The sequence below is a fragment of the Borostomias antarcticus genome (assembly GCF_949987555.1).
Source record: "Borostomias antarcticus genome assembly, chromosome: 16".
Taxonomy (NCBI): Eukaryota; Metazoa; Chordata; class Actinopteri; order Stomiiformes; family Stomiidae; genus Borostomias; species Borostomias antarcticus.
Genome location: NC_140249.1, coordinates 15,903,434 through 15,926,786, shown reverse-complemented (window position 1 = coordinate 15,926,786; position 23,353 = coordinate 15,903,434). Strand labels below are relative to the sequence as shown.

The following is a 23,353-nucleotide window of genomic DNA, read 5'->3' as shown; positions in this document are numbered from 1 at the left end:
ACGATTCTCTAATATCGGCTATAAGCCTCGTGAAAGTGACGCGAGCAGCTGCCATAAGCTATCGCACGTCAGAAACGCGTCTATGACGTGGGAATGTCCGTCTGCTTGCACATTGTGACCCAGCACTGACGAACCAACACCGGCATCACAATCGTCCAAAGTTGGCAGTTCTAAGAATGTTGGGAGAAAAAGGCTGTTAATTGATTTGTTTGGCGTCTTTGAAGACACTCAAGAAGATACAAGGGCGAATGGTAGTTAGGCCCAACGATGAGCAAGGGTAGCCTAATTCACATAGCTCTAGCGTCTCAGCCACCTGAGCATTATGGAGTGGAAATAACAGGCTGTCACGATTACCCTATACGTGGGCACGTGTAGGCGTAGACTAATGCCATGGTTTCAGCCTACGTTGTCTCCATAGACCCGGCACGTGCACTCATAGACCTCAAGGGGGGCGGGAGACCCTGTCCTTTTCGCCTCTCACCTCACAGAGAAGTGCCTTTTTTCTGCAGGCTAAACCTTTTTTTTATAAACAAATTCCTGTTGCGCAGAGCCTGTCCGCCTAACAGATTTGAAAATAAGTTTTTACTCTCTTGCTACCCTACCGACCCTCTCTCTTGTTTTCCTAGCTACCGCAGCGGCAGCACGAAACAAACGCGCCTGCATGCGCACGCGATAAGGACTCCATAGTTGCGACAGTCAGTCAGTCGACGACTCTGTGACAGGAAAGCATAGCAGGTACAGTTATCACAAATGAACAACAACCTATCTAATATAAGTCGGCCTAGTTGTTACCATCAGCTAATGTGCTATAATGAGTGGGCATACAGGCTAATGTACTTAAACAGTAACAGACAGTGCAATTTTAATTGTAGGCTTCTAACATAACCATTCACTCTACTGGATTGCTGTAAGATAATGCGCATCTTCACAACATCACCGTGACAACCTTCAGGCACCCCACCATCTAGTGTGACTACTGTGACAGGAAAGCATAGCAGGTAGGCCTACAGTTATCACAAATTAACAGCCTATCTAAGTACCTCAGCTAGTTTTCTAGAATGTGTGTTTGTGTGCGTGCATGTGCGTGTGTGTACATGTGTGTGTGCGTGTGTGACACCAAGCAGTGATGTTGCGATTGCTGGCTTTCTTTAGGGTGTGTGTAGTAGTAGTTGTAATAGTAGTTTTGTAGTACTGACCTACATTAAAGTCAGTTTGGATAAAGTAGTCTTCTAAATGACTGTAATGTAGACTAATATCACTCACAGCAACATATGCAGCTAGGTAGTTTGCTAGCTATTTATGGCTAGTAGTAGCCTACTTTGTTTATTAATTTACATTACATATTTTGCTAATTAAGATAATAATGTGCTGTGCGCGCCTTTTCTAAACGTCCGCCCCTGCGTGGGAGCGCACTTTGTACTTATAAGAGACGATGGCTGTTCACAGTGGCGGCTGGTGAAAAGGTATTGTAGGTAGGCCTGAAAAAGGTGACATGCTATTGTAAACCATGTTTTCAAGACATTCAAGATCAGTTTTCATGTACATATGCTAGGAATTTGATAAGGGTAATACATGGCCACGCCATGGCGTACACTGATGGAGAAGACAGGGCAGCGCAATCACAAAATACTGTACAGTGCAATACAAGATACAATATAATCAATAAAAAGAAAGGCACAAATGCAAGATTACACAATATATACAGAATGGAGTGTGGTGAGTGCATATACAGTGAGAGTGCAGAGTGTAGTGTGGTAGATGAGCTATGTTCTATACAATGAGCGCAGTGTGTGTGCCATTGGGTTATGTGGTACAATCAGAGGTCGAGTGCAAGTGGTGCAAAGGCTATAGAGTCAGTGTGTGGGGGAGCGGGTGGGGGGGGGGGGGGCGTGGGGGGACACGAGCCTTGTTGATCAGTCTAATGGCTTTGGGGAAGAAACTGTTTATGTGGTGCATGGACCAAGTCCCGATAGGAGTTGCAGTTTTCTGCCACAGGGGAGTGGTTCAAAGAGACCGGGATGGGAGGGGTCTGCCACGATCTTTCTGGCCCCGGAGGCGGGCAGGTCCTGTAGGGATGACAGTCTACAACCAATCACCCTCTCAGCGGAGCGGATGATGCGCTGCTGTCTGGCCTTGTCTTTGTCTGTTGGGGCTGAGAACCAGATGGTGATGGAGGAGGTGAGGATGGACTCTATGATGGAAGTGTAGAAGAGAACCATCACTGCCTTTGGCTGGTTGAATTTCTTCAGCTGCCTCAGGAGGTACATCCCCTGCTGTGCTTTTTTGGTGAAAAAAAGGTCACAGGAGATGATGGTGCCCAGGAAGTGTTATGTGTTATTTTGGTATTTGTGCTGTGATCTGGCCAATCAGCTACATAGATAGCTTGTAGAAAAAAAGACATGCAGCATCTATGCTGGATGTGTGGGACTTCTCATTGTTTTTAAATCAGCCCACCCTGGGGCGGCTGTAGCTCAGTTGGTAGAGAGGGTCAGTCATTGATCAAAGGGTCAGTGGTTCGAATTCCAGCTCTGACTGTCCACATGTCGAAGTGTCCTTGAGCAAGACACCTAACCCCAAATTGCTCCCAATGAGCACCTTGCATGGCAGCTGCCGCCGTGTGAATGTATGGGTGAATGAGAGGCCATGGTGTGTGTGTGTGAATGGGTGAATGAGAGGCCATTGTAAAGCGCTTTGAGTGCCGCTAAGGTGGAAAAGCGCTATATAAGTGCAGTCCATTGCACCTTGTCTATACAATAGACAACAATGGACTGCTGTTACACTTGAGCACTTAAAACAACACCCGAACAATTAGAAAGACTGATACTGATCGACTGCTAGATGACGGATAGTATAGTAAATTGCCAGTTTGGGAACCTTTAAATGTCTAGCTGAGTACATAGGACTGGAATGAGGAAGTGATTAGCACTGATAAGATACTGTAAGGACAAGCGATCACAAGAATTCCAATGTACCTGTACCCGTACTTGTTACACATTTCCATTCTATTCTATTCTATTCCTGTCAGTGACCTGCAAATTGAGAAGTGTTCCCCTTTTCAATCCCCCTGTTTGTGACCAGCAAATGAGTGAAGCATTCCTGTAGTGGTCACAAGACCCATGACTGACCGACTGCATCTCTCTACAGACCACGGCTGCGCGACGTTGTGGTAAAAAAAAAATCAGGACAAGACTTAACATTATACTAGAATGGGCCTAAATGGCGCACATCAATTCATTCATTAAATAAAAGTTTTCCTATTGTCTTTTATTAGAATGCTGTGAATCTATTCTTGTAGCCTATACAGTACATCTGTTTGAGATGCTTCGGTGGACAAGTGAAATGTTGCCAAGGAAACATTATGTTGCAAGTTAACTGTTTATTATTTGTCTTTTGCTGACACTATGCTTGTCTGAGACTGGTACAGTAGCTGCTTATTCACATTTCAGAACATAAGCAATCTGGACCATTTAAAGGTGCCATAGATAACATTTGTAAAGTCTTTTTCCCCCTAGATTTAAAGGAATATGCTCGTTTTTGACAACCTGGACCTTATTTACGACATATTATAAGAAGTTTGACTCACCCAGATCACTTTTTTGTTGTTCGGAGGCCTGTAGAAGAAATATAAAATCCAGCGCGAGCCAGTATATCCATGTAATGGCGGCGCACGGGGCATAGGGAATGCCGTTTCTCAAAATCCATTTTCGGCCGCTAAACGGTTGTTTTCATCAATCACATTGCATGAATCGACAGTTGATATTCCTCTACGCCAGCCATTGTTGTTTTGGTGCCAAATAAGGGATCTTGATCCTCTGTAACATGGTCTTTATAAGCCTCTCCCCCACTTGCTCCAGCACGCATGCGCACAGGCCAGCGCGCAGACTTGCTATTCTCCGTCTGTAGGCTACACTCGCGGCTCACATTCTCTGCGCTACGATCGGATTGTTGGTGCCTAGAATATTGTGTGCAATATGGCTGAATATTTGTCAGATTTAGAGGATCTAGAAAATGAATTAGAATATGACGGACGTCCATATCGTTTTGAGCCAGAGTATACGGACGAAGAGCTCCTTGAAAGGAGGGTGAGGAGACAGAGAGAGGAACAGCTGGCTCGAGAACAAACCGCTGCACGCTCCCGAAGAGATGGTAACTGGTGGTGTTTTTGCCTACATTGTCACCCTATGCCAACAGAGGAGGAATGCATTTGTTGCTCTGAGTGGGACTTGAGGCCAGACGATGCACGTCTGGAAGTCTCGAGAAATAACGACACATCGGAATAGCAAGTCTGCGCGCTGGCCTGTGCGCATGCGTGCTGGAGCAAGTGGGGGAGAGGCTTATAAAGACCATGTTACAGAGGATCAAGATCCCTTATTTGGCACCAAAACAACAATGGCTGGCGTAGAGGAATATCAACTGTCGATTCATGCAATGTGATTGATGAAAACAACCGTTTAGCGGCCGAAAATGGATTTTGAGAAACGGCATTCCCTATGCCCCGTGCGCCGCCATTACATGGATATACTGGCTCGCGCTGGATTTTATATTTCTTCTACAGGCCTCCGAACAACAAAAAAGTGATCTGGGTGAGTCAAACTTCTTATAATATGTCGTAAATAAGGTCCAGGTTGTCAAAAACGAGCATATTCCTTTAAGCATTTAGGCTCTAAATACATCAACCTCCTAATTTACAATCTTAAAGGTAACCTGAAAGAAAAAAACAGTGATACATCACTTCTGCAGAATGTATACATTTTGAGACTCACCATTTTAACATTCTATTGCTGTTATGATCAACTTAAATTAGCTAAAAGAGAACCGAGATTGACAGGGCGCAAAAACTGATCCATATTTATTTAACTCATTAATTTTATCTCCAACTCTTTTATGTGAACATTTTTTGTATTATATTATATAATAGAAAGCCCAAGGTGTGTCCAAAATGAGAAGCATCTCCAAATTGTGTTTACATTCTGCCAAAGTGACAGATGCACTTTCATTACATTTTACAGTTACAGTATGTAATGAACGTTGCCACTGGTAACCACTGTTTCTAAACTCTATAGTCCTAAATGAGTGAGATTATATTTCTAAATTTACTTTTTTATTCTGTAATAATCATGTTGTTCAGCATAAGAAATAGGATTACAGTAGCTACCAGGCTCACACCAGTGGAAAACCTTCAATTCCATAATGCAACTTTGATAGCTCCGGCATTCTGCTGGTAATAGGTGTTTTCTGAGATGAGATATATACATTTCAATATATATATATATTTTTTCAAAGATATTTTTTAGGGCTTTTTAGCTTTAATGGGATAGGACAGTTGAGAGAGACAGGAAACGTGGGAGAGAGAGAGGGGAGGACATGCGGCACAGGACCTGAGCCGGGAATCGAACCCGGGTCCGTCGCGCAAAGGACTAGCCTTCATATGGGGTGCGCCTTACCCGATGAGCTACCGGGGCGCCCCACATTTCAATATTTTAATCGTTTTTTACGATAAGGAGGAATTTGATGCATGCAGAACCTGAATTGATAATGTTTAACAGTAAACTGAAGAACATTGCGCTCTAGTGACAATGAGCCTGGCCCAGTCTCCCTAAACCAGAGCAGCATTGTAAACTTGGTGTAGGCCATAGGCTACAACACACTGCCTCAATTCTGCCATTAACATTTAGTTCCAAATACATCTTCAGCATATCAATAATGTCTGAGGACTTGGATTGAAATTGCTTGGTGATGAACATGAAACTGCTGTCTGTAAATGTTGGTGCCTCTCTGCACCATCCTCTCTGCCCCTAGCTGTTGAAATACTGCCTGCTCTGAATAAACTGTTAGGGCCTCTAGGAATACATTTAACACACACACACACACACACACACACACACACACACACACACACACGTACTGTACACACACCACTTGCTCTCTCTCTCTCTCTCACACACACACACACATATACACACATACACTGTACACACATCACTTGCTCTCTCTCTCACACACACATGCACGCACGCACACACACACACACACACATATATGCATACTGTACATGCTCTCTCTCTCTGTCTCTCTCTTTCTCCCTCTCTCACACACGCACACACATACATACACGCATACTGTACACACATCACTTGCTCTCTCTCTCTCTCTCTCTCTCACACACACACACACACACACAGCATCTGCCATGCTATGTGTAGGAATATGGAGTGGGTGAGAGAGAGATAGAGAGGGGGGGGGGGGGGTTAAGAGTGAGTGCCCATACTAAACCATTACTAAACCAATGTATTGCCCTTACATAGTTTTCTGATAGCAGGCCATGGAGAATGGGACGTGTCAGTAGAGGAGATAGAGGGAGAGTGTTGTTTTCATCTTGATTGATTGAGCCGGTGATTCACTGTGAGATGGAGGCTGCTGCTCCCACGCTCTCTCTCTGACGGTTCAACTATGGGTGGCGAGGCCGTGGCGGTCTGCTCTCACTGAACCACACGCAGGAAGACGCCCTGGAAACATCCCACCAGAGAGAGAGACAAAGGAAGAAGGGAGAGAGAGAGAAAGAAAGAAGGAAGGGAGGGAGGGAGGGAGGGAGGGAGGGAGGGAGGGAGGGAGGAAGGAAGGAAGGAAGGAAGGAAGGAAGGAAGGAAGGAAGGAAGGAAGGAAGGAAGGAAGGAAGGAAGGAAGGAAGGAAGGAAGGAAGGAAGGAAGGAAGGGAGAGGGGACAGCTAGAGAGAGAGATGGGGGAGAGAGAGAAGATAGAACGAGAGAGCAAGGGGGAGAGCTACAGAGAGGGAGGGGAGAGAGAGTCAGAGCCGTCCGCTAACATTACCTTTGGCCGGCCACTTCGGAGGCTCCTCTGTAGAAGCCAGGCTGTTAATTTGATTATGAGTCATTTAGCCAGATTAAAAAACCATGTTGATTTACGGCCGACGCCGCGGCTGGCCAGCGAGGAGCAAGAGGGAAGCTGACGGAGCACGCCGCCGGTGATCGCACTCGCTGTCGCTCTCTCTCTCTCCCCTCTCTCTCTCTCCCCATGCTCTGTCTCTCACCCCTCTCTCTCTCTCCCCATGCGCTCTCTCTCACCCCTCTCTCTCTCTCTCCCCATGCTCTGTCTCTCACCCCTCTCTCTCTCTCTCACCCCTCTCTCACCCCCCTCTCTCTCTCTTTCTCTCTCTCTCCCCATGCGCTCTCTCTCACCCCTCTCTCTCTCTCTCCCCATGCTCTGTCTCTCACCCCTCTCTCTCTCTCACCCCTCTCTCACCCCCCTCTCTCTCTCTTTCTCTCTCTCTTACACACACGCACACACACCTTTCTTCTCACTGTTGCTCTGTTTTTCTCCCTTCTTTTTCATCTAATGAAAAAGAAGGCCCTCATAACCCCCCTCCCCCATCTCTCTCTCTCTCCTTGTGGAAAGCGCTGCATCCATTATTATTGATCACATGTGTGTAGCGTGTTTTAGCACTAAAAAAACACGTTTACATTTCTAAATAGTAGACAACTCATCGTTATTTTATTTTTTTTATTTTACATTAGTGTACATTAGCACACAGAGAGAGGTGTACCTTGTAATATGCACACTCAATACCAACCACAATCAAACATACAACCCTGCATAATATACATTATTATTACACACAGGCACACACTAAGTAGATAGCTAGTACATACACAAACACACATGCTTCGAAGGTATAATATGTTTATGACAGCAGGCTGTCGGTGCCGGCGCTCCTCAGAGAACAGAAGGGCTCTGTGGGATTCTTTGGAGGAATGTTTGCTTGTGCTCTGTTCCCAGTGGATCCAATCATGGCTCCTGTATCTCACCCACAGTATATGACGTGCTAACAGAACACACACACTCACATGGTCGCTCATGCAGACTCATGCTCTCTCTTGCTCTCTCGCTGTCTCTCTCTCTCTTTTGGTCTCTCTGTCTCTCTCTCTCTCGCTGTCTCGCTCTCTTTTGGTCTGTCTCTGTCTCCCTCTCTCTCATGCCCACACACGTACACACACACACTGGCTGAGCTGTAGCTCTCCACAGGCAGCTTGTTGGCTGCTCCAAAGGGATCAGAGAGTGTGAACACGATGAGATTCAGTGTATTATAACATCGGAACAATAAGGAAGGATGCAGGAGGTTGTCCTTCATGTTGCCTGAGGGAAAAGACACTGTACACTTCTCTGTCAATATTCAGGGGTCAAGCACCGAAGGTGCATAGAACCCATGGATGTATTAGATAGAACCCTATTGTAATTGTTGGTTTTCTTATTATTTTCCTTGACGCCCTTGAATAACGTTAGTATTATAAGTCCTCAACCAAAAATGCTGTAACTCGCATGTAACTTTTATGTCGCAACTACAGATCATGAGTAACTACGCCACAAAGACTCACTATGATTCACCCATAGGTGGCGCTATAATAAGCTATTTAGCGTACAATGCTGCCATATCCGCCTCGATTGACGAAAATGTATGAAACTTGGTAGACGTACGTCATTCCTCATGAGGATCAACTTTGCAATTTGGACCCATGATCTCTGCCATGATGGATTTGGCTGCAGGTTGAATTTGGCAAAACCTACAAAAAGTTTATTCTCATAAAGTCTGATCGGTCTGAAATTCCATACATATGTTTAGGGTGCAGGTCTCCCTATAGGGTGTTCACAGTAGGGCTGTATATCATCTTGGATTTCGCGATACGATACGCATCACGATACACAGGTCACGATTCGATACGTATCACGATACAGAGGTCACGATACAATACGATACGTATTGCGATACACACATCATTTACTGAAAGATTTTAAGTGTTCAAGACTGAAAACTGAATGGCTCAAATGCACTATATAGATAACTCAAACTCAATGACAGAGAGCTAGCTAATAAATATTTTACATTTGATATCCATGCTTTTTAAACTGTCAACATTGTAGTATTTATGGTTTTTCAAAATTATTTATATGTATGCTTTTTTAACTTAATATTGTAGAATATGCTTTTTAAACTGGATTTAATTTTTTTTTATTTTTTTATTTTATTTTACAGCGCCCGGCTGTATCGATACTCCGGGCTGAAAGATCGATACAGTATCGCGAGACTACGTACCGCGATGCATCGTTGTATCGATACAATCCTACAGCCCTAGTTCACAGCTAAGAGATCCAATCCAAGATGGTGGAGAAACTGACTTTTCTTTTTTTTTATGTCAAAAAATTGGGCTGCAAATTTCAAGTGCTTATCATTTTGTACATATCACTGTACACGAATATGGCCCTACCTTGTTGCACCATGTCGAAGCATTTGCAGATTTGCCCTTAGGTGGCACTATAATGAGCAATTTAGCATACAATGCTTGCCATTTCCACCCTATTGGATGAATATGTATGAAATTTTCCATAGTCTCCGCCATGATGGATTTGGCTGCAGCTTGAAAATTTGGCAAAACCTACAAAAGGTTTCTTCTCATAAACCATATGTCCGATCAGTCTGAAATTTCACATGTGTGTTTAGGGTGCATGTCTGCCTATAGGGTGTTAACGGCTAAGAAATGTAATCCAAGATGGCGGAGAAACTGGCATTAAAAAATAAAGAAATTGGGCCACAAAGTTCAAGTGCTTATAATTTTGTACAACCATAATCTAGGGACATTAAACTCACTGGACACGAAGAGGGCACTACCATGTTGCACCATGTCAAAGCACTTGCAGATTCGACTATAGGTGGCGCTATAGTCAATGAATCAAAATGCAAATTTCACAGTGCTGTTATTTCCATGCTATTAGACAAAAATGTATGAAACCTGGTACATTTATGTCATCCCTCATGTGCAACAAATTTGCCATTTGGATCCATGATTGCCATGATGGATTTGGCTGCAGGTTGAAAATTTGGCAATACCTACTAAAAGTATTTTCTCATAAACCATGAGTCTGATTAGTCTGCAATTTCACAGATATGTTTAGGGTGCAAGTCTCCCTATAGGGTGTTAAGAGGGTGTTAAGAAACTGGCATTCAAAACAAACAAAAAAAAGAAAATTGGGCCACAAAGTTCAAGTGTTTATAATTTTGTACAACAATAATCTAGGGAGATTAAACTAACTGGATACGAAGAAGGCACTACCATGTTGCACCACGTCGAAGCATTTGCGTGACTGTAGCACTTACATAGTCAGTAGCCTCCACGTGCTGGTTGTGGGGGTGCAGGCGGGACGGGAGTACATTATGCATTATGTACAAAGCCATGCCCATCACGCTTTTATTGTATTTGCATTGATGTTATAACTCAAATGTGCTGTAATAGTCTGGCCTGTTGATGGGCTTGTTGCTGTGCTCGCTCGTTGCAGCTCTCATTCGTTGCTGCGTGTGCTCGTTGCAGCGTGGTCGTTGCAGCGTGGTCATTGCAGCGTGGTCGGTGCAGCGTGGTCGTTGCAGCGTGGTCGTTGCAGCGTGGTCGTTGCAGCGCGGTCGGTGCAGCGCGGTCGTTGCAGCGCGGCCGTTGCAGCGTGGTCGTGCAGCGTGGTCGCTTGAAGGTTGACCCCATACAGCCGCTTGCGGCTTTAATATCATGTGTATCTGCCATATTGTTTCTGCGTGAAGTCCAATTTACTAACATTTCATTTTTAGCTCCTAGAAATATAATATTATATATATATTGTGACTGTCATGTTTTAGTAGGATTGTTCAGTCTATTTTTTGGCTTGATTATTTAAAAAAACAAACATATACATTATATACACATGAGATAAATTAGTAGACCTAAGAAACAGGTGGAATCAAACCGCTGGCCTTCTGGATCATCTAACCGTTAGACCTGAGGGGGTTTCTCTGAGGGCAGCATGGGGGCAAAATGTGGGCTTGTCAGCTGCAGGCAGAGCCACTCTGGACACATGCATGGTAACAAACACGCCCTGATACCCCTGCTGGGGCCCGCTGAGGGGCCGGCTCCACCCGCAAATAAACTTACCTGGCTTGGATCTGGCTTGGATCTGGCTTGGATCTGGCTTGGATCTGGCTTGGCATGTAGCTAAATAACTAGCCTAGCAAAATATTGGGAGTGCACTGCACATGTCAGTTCATAGACCATTAAAATGTACTAGATTGTGTATCATGATCTGTTCTATGTGACCTCATGATATGATTGTGGTAGTCCCTAGGACTTGAAAAAGCTCATAGAAACTAATAACTAATACACTCGATGGATCAATATTGATTATTCCAATTCCATTGATTGTAAGCCTGTTTTTCTCATCGTGTGCTGACATCCTGCTTTCTCTCCAGCCACTTGCTTTCTATTCATCAATGTATCTTAATCTTTCTGTACCTTGTTTTTCCTTTCCCTCCGGCTCACTTCCCTCCATGTTTTATTTATTCTCTCACTCAGCTTCATACAGTAGCCCCCTTTTTTGCTGGTAGAGGGAGGAGGGTCTGTAAGAACAGATGAAAGAGAAAGACAGAGAGAGCCTTCAGCCCACATGGTTATCTGAGCTGAGGCTGAGTGGAGGGCAGGCCGTTCTTCTCCGGTACGGACCCTCCTCTCGCTAATGGCACTTCAGCGGCTGTCACTGAGCCCGCACTGCGCCAGCCTGCTTAATTGGGCCGCCCCGGGTTTACAAACCGCTCAGCAGAACTGAGTGATTGCTCTTGGTTCTCCCCCCTCCCCCCCCCCCCCTCTTATGTGTCATTAGTGGAATGTTCCTGCTTACTCCAGGCCTGAGTCAGGGGGGGGGATGCTGGGAGCTTCCAAAGAAGCAGGAATGGAGGGGGGGTTGGGCAGTTAAATGAGTCTAGTTCTACTCAAGCCACCCTTTTTTGCTGTTTACAGAGACAGGAAAAATTGTTACAGAAATTTTTTTGTAGCACTTATATATATATATATACTTATACATACAAATACAGTTACTGTTGCCATATTGATGGATGTCATGGTTAACTATAATTTCTACTGCATACTAACCACCAACAGTATTCTGAGTGACAATTAAACTAAAAACTCTCAAATGATAGAATTCTGAAGCATTTATGTAATGCCACAAAGAGTCATGGCCATGACACCTGACTACTTACATGTACTTATGAAGCATGCCCTGTAATGTAGGCCTACCCACTATGTTCACTATGAACCATCATACAGTAGCTAACTGTTTGATTGCCTAGAATCTACTTCATGTGTTAGGCTTTAAGTAACACCCCCACTTCTGTGGAAATTAGCTTATTTGCTACAGAATCTTCCCCAGAGTCAGATAAGAAGATGCATACTTTACCCTTCTCTCTGTACTTGCACTACGAAACATTGAGACCCGTCAGAGCCGTTAGCCTATGCTAATATTTCAAATCGACCTCCAGTGATTGAGTTAAGCTAGGCTAACGGCTCTAACAGGTCTCAATGCTTCCTACTGCACGCACAGTGAAGAGAAGGGTATGCATCTTCTTATCTGGTTCTGGGGAAGAAACTGTAGCAAATAAGATAATTTTCTCAGAAGTTGACGTGTTCATTTACTATATCCATCTGCACAATGGTAGTTATGTACTGTACTGTGCTGCGTTGACATAATGCACTATAATGCTATTATATTGTATCTTCAACACTTACGTATAACACTCTCAACTGAGTTGTTCCTGTGTTCCCAGGGTGGCTGCAGCACAATGTCCTCGGCTCAGGGCAGGGACATATCGGACTACCATCTCAGTGGTGAGTCTCTGTCACAGCGATGCCACCTCCATATTGACAGTCCCTTCTGCTTGGTCGCGCACTGCCAAGTCCCAGTAGGGAGTGCACATGTACACGTGTGTGTGTGTGTGTGTGTGTGTGTGTGTGTGTGTGTGTGTGTGTGCGGCCGTGTGTATCCGCCTATTTAAAGCCTGTCATAGTACCATGATCCACACCTCTCTAGGGACTTCACAGGAGCAGCCCTAAACTGCATCAGACTCTGACACCCTCACATTAAGAAGAGCAGCCTGCTCTATAATCTGCCTGTCTGTTGCTCTGAAAGAGGTAGATAAAGCTGTCAGCTTCCCCCTGCGAAGTCATTCTTCTCCAGAGAGGGACGGCGGCCATTATTGATAACAACAGCGCCTCTCTCAAGTCCATCTGAAATGTGTTTTGAAGTGTGACTTTTCCTATATTTTTCTTACAGCAAGTGTCATCGAGTGAGGCTTTCAATTTGGAAGGTATTATTAAGAGTTGTCAGTAACACACTATCCGACTTATTGCCAGCAGATATACAGATTTTCTCTTACCAGTGCTCATAGTCATTTCTGTGGAAAACAGCGGTAGTACCGATTGGCACCTTTGTGTGATGAGCAATACTTCTGTGGTACAATGGGGTTAGCGCCCATGCAATATATTTGAAATCACCGGAGTGCAACTATAAGGAGGCAGGTGATCCAGAGGTCAGATCAGCTGGCCATGACCGAAAGGTCGCTGCTTCAAGGTCGGACCGGGCCACTTGACATTGTGATGTTGAGCAACCTACTTCATCCCCAACACTGTCGCAAAAACATTCCAAGTCGCTTTGGATAAAAGCGTCTGCTAAATGACCTTAATTAATTGTGAGGAGTAATTGTGAGGAGTGTGTGCTGACGAGCCGTTTCTCTGACCTCTGACCCCAGTGGTCCGGGACCCCCCGGGGTGGGAGGTGGGCGTCTACCTGACCGGCTTCCTGGTCCTTCTGGGTGTGGCTGGCCTCAACATCTGGAGGCTGTGGAGGTCGGGCAGCTTCCCCGCGCCCTCGCCTTTCCCCAACTTCAACTACCGCTACCTGCAGGAGAAATACGGCACGTCGTTCTCGGAGGTGCGGCAAAAGGTAAGAGCAAGCATCTGAAGTCAACAGGGAAATAACTGTTCAATATGTTTTCGATACAAAAATGGACGTACGTCCCAAAGTGGAGAATATATTTAGAGTTATATTTATTTATATTTCTATACATCAAATTTTTGAAATCAGTAGAAATATTGCTGACTGGATTTGTGGTGTGTGTGTGTGTGTGTGTGTGTGTATGTGTGTGTGTGTGTGTGTGTGTGTGCATGTGTGCATGCGTGCATGAGCATCTGTTTTCCTTAGTTTCAATGCAGATTGCTTAATGAATCATTTGGCACCTCCTTTAGTCCATACAAATATCATATGCATTAGCAGTTGCTCAGTTCCGTTTGTCCCCTCCCGCTCCCTGTAGAGAGTGGCAGCCAACAACCACCGGCGGGCCTCCACCACCACCTCCAGCCGCAAGCCCAGCCTGGCTCTGGGGGACACCCCGGACGGCCTGAGGGACCTGGGCCACCTGGAGCTGATGAGCCGGGAGCTGCTGATGGACCCCGCTGGTCCGGCCCAGCTCAACCGCTCCGTCTCCACCGACTCACTGAGCTCCATCTCCTCTGTGGCCAACAACTTCGGCCACGACTTCAGCGTGGGCCAGCTGGAGGTGACGCTGGAGTACGAGGCCCGGCCGGGGCCGGGGGCGGGGCTGCTCCACATCGCCCTGCACCAGGGCAAGGACCTGCTGGAGAGAGAGGAGGGGGACTTTCCAGGGTGCTTCATCCGAGTCACGCTAGTGCCCGAGGAGATCAACGTGGGGGTCACCAGGGTGAGTGTGTGTGTGTCCGTGCGTGTTTTGTCTAATTTTTACCTCTCTCTCTCTCTCTCTCTATATATATATATATATATATATATACACATATATATATAATATATATAATATATATATATATATATATATCCGGTTTGCTTTGCTGAGTACTGAAAGTGGGTTCAGCTTATTTCCAGCCACAGTCTTTCTTCTGTGAATAGTCTCTTTAGAATTATTCCAATGACAGTCCTTGGCAACATTTGTAAGACTCAGTGAATATTCCCCAGCCTTTGAAGACTTAAAGATTCAACATTAATAATTAGCCATGTATATGGTTCACACATACAGTAGTAGGGATTTCTCCCAGGTACAGTACTGTGCTTTTCTTTTGCTAAAAAGCTCTTGAATACTTTACTTGATGCCAACCCCTCTAACTAACATTTTTCTAAATTGTTCCAGAATCAGAATTCGTCTTATTTGTCCAGTACGTTCTCACATACCAGTACGTTCTCACATACCATTACGTTCTCACATACCAGGAATCTGACTCAGTGGAAGGTGCACAGAGGACTTGGGTCAAATCCTATAGCCTTTAGTTTGATGAGCTAAGCCAGAAGGCGTATGGGCTACTGTACATACATTCTTTCAAACACACATCAGTGAACACTTGAATGAATAGGAGAGCAAAATAGAACAGAATAGAATCATTTCCCTTCCCACTAGGGATGTTAATGGTTAATCGACAATCGATTAATTGCCGATAAGAATTTACTTGAGTAAGATTTGGTTACTCAATTAATTGCTTGTTAATGGAACATAACTTTTTGGGGGGGTTCGAATGTTATCAACGGGAGTTGTGTGAAATGTAATCATGATTTAGGATGACTGCACATGAGGGCGCCACGCCATGCAGTGAAGGCTAATTGGGATGCTGGGAAATTTCAACAACACAGCGGAAGAAGACAAAAGAAATGAAGCGAGCAAAGCGCAGTCCAGCGCGGGACGTTCTTATCAATTAATCGACTATCATTTGTTAAGGTTAACAGTTATCGATTAAAGGAGTAGTAAAGGGAAAATGCATGTTTAGCCCTGTTTTAAGGTTACTGATGATCATATACAATGGTTCAGATTAAAACGTTGACAAAGCTAACACTTTTGAGAAAGTCTGATAATTGCTCTACCACCGTTTTTGTCATACAATGGATGTGGACGGGCACCGTGAAAAATCATTCAAAAAAAATGAAAACACTCAATTTCAAAGACACATCCATTGTATGACCAAAACGGTGGTAGCGCAATTATCAGACTTTCTCAAAAGTGCTAGTTTTGTCAACGTTTTGATCTGAACCACTGTATATGATCATAAGTAACCTTAAAACAGGGCTAAACATGCATTTTCCCTTTACTACTCCTTTAATGAAATTCCTTGACATTTGCAACCCTACTTCCCACCCATTTCACCAGCTAAGATCAGTTGCACCCTGATAAAGCATACTGTACATTTACAATACATTTACAGTACATAACAGCTTGCATGCATCATCTGCCAATACCAACCACAAGCTCCTGGCTGTCACCCCTTCCTTCAGCTGGAAAGAATATTGTAGTTGTATGAAATCTTTCAGGCCGGATGTGATAGCAGCAGTCCCTGGTGATAACAGCAGTTACTGGTGCAGACTGGAGGACTTCCCCTCTTTAATGTTGAGGAAGGTCGGAGACCGGCTGAAACGCTGACATCAGCTCGACTCCGTAGCACAATCCACAGGGGAGCAAGCCATCGAGCTTGGCTTCTCCCCCTTTCTCTCTCTCTCTCTCCCTCTCTCTCTCTCCCTATTGACAGTATGGTCTACATATTTCTCCCTCTCTCTTTGCCTATCGATAGTATTGTATACGTCTTTCTCCCTCACTCCTGTTCTCTTTCTGTCCGTCTGCTCACCCCCCTCTCTTTCTCTGTGTATAACTCCCCAGCTCCCCCAATCCCCTCCTTGACTCCTCTCTCAACCTCTCCCCTGGTTCTCTCCCCACCTCCATCTTTGCACTCTCACAGAACCCTTGTTTTCACCAAGCCATCGTTTAAAATGTTCACACCAGCACATAAGTCACATACAGCTAGAAAGGGCAGTTCCTCGTTCCTTAGCAGCGGGGGAGGTACAGGCGGGGAGGAGTAGTGTCTGGGCATCTCTTGTTGAAGTGTGCATATTTTACAGAACACTGGTGATTCACATTCTGCAGGGGCAAGCAGGAGGATTATGTTATTCTGCTATTTGAAAAAAGGGGGAGATCTAATTCCTGATCCAGAACTCTTTCTCTTGTGTGGTCTATGCAGGGCAAAAGGGCCACCTACTGTAGTGCAATGTCAATGACATTTTATTTATATAGCACCATTCATACAAATCAACGTAGAACATAGTGTTTTATATAAAAGGAGGAGGATAAAAACATAAATCATATAAACACAATGACAACAGATTTAAAGTTGTTGAAATTTGAACAATATAAAAGACAATCTCCAGAGAATCTGACACATTCAGATGTTTCATATAAGATAGAGAGTAATCTACAAAGACAGTTTGTTTATATTTCATATTTGGGCTCCTTATAACCTTTTATAACTTGAGCATGATTTTATTTGCCTAATATAACAAAACTAGAAGGGTTCACGGTGAGCGCAAACCCCGTCAATGATGGATGTCCTCAGCATGTACAGTTGTTGGATGTGTAAGTTGGCTTTTCTAGTTTAGAGAAGGGTGTCTCTCGATGTCGACAAAAGTGAAAAAGAATTTGTGGGTCCGCCAAATGCGATTATCAAATCGCAATATCTCGCAATATCAAAAATAGACACCAGATGACACTGGTGCATAATATAACAAGGCCAAATGCCCAATGTTAACATTAAGTTAATGTTAAATTCGCACAGAAATGAAAAAAGCATTCTGTCCCATTTTGGTTCACATAATTGGTCATAGTGTTCACCTATTCAACGATGTACGTCAAAAAAATTCAACTTTTGTTGTAATCTTATATCAAACTATATAATTTCTTACTTCCTGGAAAACGGTAGGTCACGTGCAATTACGACACCAGGTACCTTAGATTTTAGGCCAATAATCTCACGACATCCACCCTGTCAATCAAAACGTCAACTACTCTGCAGTATATAAATGTATGTAGAAGCCAGAATACGTTGCAAAGTAGTGGTATTTGAGATAGTTAGCTAGTGAGACAGCAAGATAGATAGATCAATCAATCATGATTGAGATAGATAGATAGCGAGATAGACAGCCTTAGAGAGATAGATCGAGAGAATATCCCGCCTGCTCGATAACGTTCCAATGAAATTCCTCTAAATGTATGTCCCGCCCTTGCAGCCCTTTTCAGGCGGAAATACGTCAAAGTACGGAAGCAAGATGTTCTCCAACTTCCCTTTCGGTGTATCTTTAAGTGAAAAATGATCTGTTGATCTGCCCCATGATTTGGATCTGCCAAGGAAGAACCTATTCAATCCAAAGTTGAACGGGTTCTTCCATGCTACACCCCTCCACCAAGATTCAGGAAAATCTGTCTGGTCGTTTTTTCGTAATCCTGTTGAATAAACAGGCACCCAGCACCGGCACCGGAAACATCACTTTGGGGAAGGTAATAAAATAGGTATGGCTCCACAACAAGGGCTTCAGGCACACAGTTGGTACAGAAAGCTGTAGGTGTCAGGCAGGATGTGGGTATTACTGAGCCAGAATAACAGGAGATAAACCACAACAGAAACTTAATTCATTTTTTCTTACTTAATTCATTCTTAATTCAAATTCATTTCCACCTATAACCAAAATTTCAAATTAAAGAGTGAATAATAGCCTGGTTTGTTATCCACTATTCAGTACCACTATATGGACAGCAGAGGGAGACAAAGACCCTATCTACAGTACCAATGGTGAGCTATGAACCACAGTGCTTGAGAAACAGCCTACTGGGCTCAAAAATAGACAGAGAAGAAAATTACATTTTAGGCATCATTTTGGCATTTTCAGACAACCTTTTTAAACAAACAAACAAACAAACATCTTTTAGGTATAATAATATCGGTATGTAGTATGTGTGAACCAAATATGTGTACATGTACAGTACATGTACATATACATGTGTGAACCATATACATGACTAATAAACAGATCTTGTATGTTGAATAATGCCGGATTTTATGTTCAGAATCGACCCCAACTCTGCTTTGGGCCATGGCTAGTATAGTATATTATCCTGTTTCACCAAAAGACTTGTGTTTTCACACCAGGTCCAGACCAACGCGTTCACGGTCATGTTCGACGAACACCTCTCCATCCCCCTGGAACCGTCCGCTCTGGAGGAGAACAGCCTGAGGTTCTCCGCCTTCGGCATCGACGCTGACGAGAGGAACATCAGCGCCGGAGTGGCGGAGCTGAAGCTGTCCGACCTGGACCTTTCTATCAGACCCTTCAACGCCTGGCTCTACCTCCAGGACGTCAATAAGGTACGGTTCAGCACTGGAGGAGAGGAGTAATCCCTCCATTACTCCAGTCTGCTGTCAGTTACTGTGTTCATTTGTCTTCTGTTTTGTCCTGTGAATAGATGACGACCTCACAGAGAATGTCTTCTGTAATCACTTTTTTGCAGCAGTCTCTGAGACTTTTCAATGGGAGTTGACCATCGCAAGCACTGTACTGTTTTGTTCTGAACACCCGCCTTATCATACACAGTTCAGAACATAAACACTACATTTGAAAGCAGCAGGGACAAGGTGCATGGTGTAGTTCAGGAACGGGGTTCAGTGCCTTGCTCAAAGGCACAATGGTGAGAGTTGGTAGTAGGACTGCAGCTGGTAGTCCCCACTCTTAAATGGCTGGATTACAGTAAAATCTGTAGTGAACTCAACATATTAACATGAACTACAATTCTGCTAACAGTTGATAAGGGTTACTTGATAGTTGAGCATGTGTTCATAGACAGTTCACATCTATATAGATCATTTTAAAAAGGACCCCCTCAGTAAGTACACGCAGTGGGATTTGGGTCAATTCTAGCGATGTCAGGTATACAGTAATTCCCTTCCCAAAGCGAAGACACATCTGTCCACAAATAGAGCATACTGCACAGTAAGAGACAGACTAACTGCATCTGCTTTTGTTGTGTTGTGTTGTGTCCAGGCTGTAGATGCAGTTGGGGAGATTCTGCTGTCGCTGAGCTACCTTCCCACCGCGGAGCGCCTCACGGTGGTGGTCGCAAAGGCCAAGAATCTGGTCTGGACCAATGGCAAGACCACTGCAGGTGACCCAACCCTTTCTCTGTGTTTGCATGTTTATTTGTGCATTTGTTGTACACTAATGTCAAACGTGTTATCGGAGGTTCTAATTTTTGTGGTTTTCTTTTGCCTAAATTTTACTGCTGGTAAAGTTAATACCATGTTAATGAGTTTTTTTTTACCTAATGAACTTCTCTCAATCTGCATCATACAAAGATAATTCCTCCTCAAGAATTCTAGCCAATAACAATACAAAGAACCATTATAACAAGGAACAGAAGAGTTGGAAACTTAATTTTGACCGACATGTTAAGTGCTTGTATACAAAGCTATCAGAATTGTATCTGTCAACAGATCCATTTGTGAAAGTGTATCTTCTGCAAGATGGCCGGAAGATTAGCAAGAAGAAGACCTCCATGAAAAGGGACGACACAAACCCTATCTTCAATGAAGCCATGATCTTCTCTGTGCCTGCAATCGTATTACAGGTGATGATCCATCTTAGTATAATACTGCATATGTGTTTGAATAGAGATTAGGCATGAACTTTCACTTTGGTAGGAATTGGGCGGCTGATGAATTTGGATGAATGGAAAGTTTATTTAAGCACCTACTGTCACTTACTGAGTTGTAGATACATTCCAATAACTGTATTCTCTGTTCAAAGACATTGTCATATGAAATCTTCCTTTGGTCCATACTGCCCTGTGTGATATGCAATTGGTTAGTGGAGTTTTGCATATGCATGTATGGGTTGTACCCGCAGTGCTTATAATGCTGTGTTTTGAGGTTTATCTTTGCTCTTAAAGAATCTCTGTCTCCCTCAAAGAGCCCGGCCTTGCAAACCTGTGAACTAATTTGGAATAAAAGTAACCAGCTTTGGACTTTGGCAAGGATGAACCTTGGCATTATCGACTACTCGTTTCTTAATTATTAGAATAAATCCACGACAGTACAGTATAATTCACTGAGTATGTAAATGGACATACAGTAGTCAGCAAGCGCCTTATCTCTTAGCTAAAATGTCCCATCCCGTATGAAGGGAACGTTCGTCTGAGCAGCTTTGGGACTTGCTTTTTAGGGGAACCGTTAACTAGGAAGCTAGTAACTAGAGAACACTACTTGGGAGGACATCTAAGGGTTCTCTTTGTGAATATGGTCCTTAATGTAAGTTCTACCTGTATGCTTTCTCCTCAGGATCTCTCTCTGAGGGTCACAGTGGCCGAGGGCACGGAGGATGGAAGGGGTGAAAACGTGGGTCATGTGATCATTGGCCCGGAGGCCAGCGGCATGGGCATCACCCACTGGAACCAGATGTTGGCCACACTGAGGAAACCTGTGTCTATGTGGCACCCTCTGAGGAGGTCCTAGTCCCATACCCTCTGAGGAGGTCCTAGTCCCATACCCTCTGAGGAGGTCCTAGTCCCATACCCTCTGAGGAGGTCCTAGTCCCATACCCTCTGAGGAGGTCCTAGTCCCATACCCTCTGAGGAGGTCCTAGTCCCATACCCTCTAAGGAGTGGGCCAAATGCCATTTCATTTCAAGGAGTTGAAATTCCAATTCAAGAATTGGAAGAGTAATGTATTTTGAGAGAGAATATTTCAAGTCTTGAATGTGCAATGAACCTGCATACTTCAAACTACATAATGATTAGAACTGGAAACATCTTATTCTTTATAGATACATTTAAAACATTTTATGGCTAGCAAAAGAGTCAGTGGTACCTAAAAGTTTAGATACCTTGCTTGTCAACTTAGCTAAGGAAAAAAAAAAAAGACGAAAAAAAAAAGAGGTAAAAATAATTTACCATTGATAAGGTACGGTCTGACTATGTTGCTATGATGAAATGATGAACGGTCTACAATTTAGTTTACTTTGTGCAATTGTGACGTATGTACTTTCATTGCATATTGGAATTTCAATTCAGTCCTTGGAAGGAGTTCACTCTAGAATGGAGGGGGAGCACAGCCTTGTGGTCACACCTGTCTGCATGGTGCCTACCGGTGTCCTATTTTACTGTCCTCCAGAAGGAGAATTAAGGGGTAAAATAGCTTCGTTTTCAGGAAATTACTCATTTGTCTTTTGAATGCGCCCAGCTGAATGAAGGACTGTATTAAGGTCGCATAGGTAAGCTTTATCGGATTTGCTTGTGTTAGTTATAAATGGTGAGAGTGAACAACTTTTAATATGTTTTGGTATGTGTTATATGTTGTGTTTTTTGAACAAAACAAAAAAATCCAGGTTCTTTAATCCAGGTAAAATCAATTGTAATTTGTAGCAGTTGTTACAGGGTGGCCAAATCTGACCTAATATGTTGCAGTATCACTTATGATATTTAACAGTGTTGCGATATCCTGTAAATAGTGTACCATGTCCTTGCATTTATTTCTTATGTATTCAAAAACTTCGAGAACATTATTGCTATTGTTATTATTAAATTATAAATACTGGCATTATGTCAATGAATGTTTACAAAAGGTCAATCTGTATTTCTCACATTTATTTTATTTTGTGTATGGACAGCCATTACATATTTGTGAGCATTAAAGAGTCAGTGGACGTTACACAACAAGCTTCATACAGTACATGCTCCGGAAGGGTGAATATCATCAAATATATGTTCCCCTACCACCACCACGCAATGTTAGATCTTTGCCTGACCGTAGCCATTTTTATAACGCCTATGTAGCACTTCTGAATGTATAATAACTGTGTTTGTAGATGCATTTTGTGTTCTGTCACCACACCCCTTTATTTGCAGCTATGACTCACAACATGTATGGATTGTCCTAGACCAAAAAAGCATCACTGTTGTCTGTGACTGCACTTGTGAAGTCTGTCATCTTTGTTGACAACCACTAGTCGCGTTTGATAGGATTACATTGCCATCATGACAGTATACAGTATGTTGGGCTATTCTTATCTTTAGGCTACAGTACATAACAGTTTGGCAATATTGTTTAGTTGTACAACAGAAATGAACTAATGTGAATTAACCTCCTTTTGTATTCAGCATTTTGGATTGTATACACATCTGTAATGGGCTGAAATGTCATGCCATTCATACCTGTAGATAACAATCTTTATTTTTTTGTTCATTCAGTCTCTAATTACCATGTTTCCTTCAAGTTGCTTATTGATGCTGCATCTGAGGTTGGCCTAACTGTACTATTGTTATCTCAGCCACCACATTTGAATCAACTCATATCAGCTGCCTCGTGTATTTTTTCCTACTGTGCCAAAATGCATAACTGAAGCAATATTTTCATTTACAGCATTTGATTAACAGAATTGTACATTTTATCATGCATGATTGAAATTATTTAACACATGGCGTGGATGTGCCTCCAGCATAATGGGTATTGTGTGAAAACTGTTTGAAATAAAAGTAATAGAGCATACACCCTTGCCAGTAGGCATACTTGTTTAGCTTATTTACGGTGACAATGCAGTTTTGGGGGGCTGGTACCTTATGCGTTTATCTCTTGGTCGAAAGTAGGTCATTTGATGTCAGCCAATAGA

General features: G+C 43.5%; 1 protein-coding gene across 1 annotated transcript; it reads left to right on the top strand.

The window, feature by feature from the left end:
- Positions 1-12,644: 12,644 nt before the first annotated feature.
- syt12 (synaptotagmin XII) lies at positions 12,645-21,201 on the top strand (the record flags this gene model as incomplete). Its single annotated transcript, XM_084451322.1, has 7 exons — positions 12,645-12,690; positions 13,611-13,804; positions 14,172-14,579; positions 18,847-19,062; positions 19,736-19,856; positions 20,185-20,318; positions 21,028-21,201. 7 exons carry the CDS (start codon positions 12,645-12,647, stop codon positions 21,199-21,201), a joined length of 1,293 nt encoding a protein of 430 aa, XP_084307448.1.
- Positions 21,202-23,353: the final 2,152 nt, after the last annotated feature.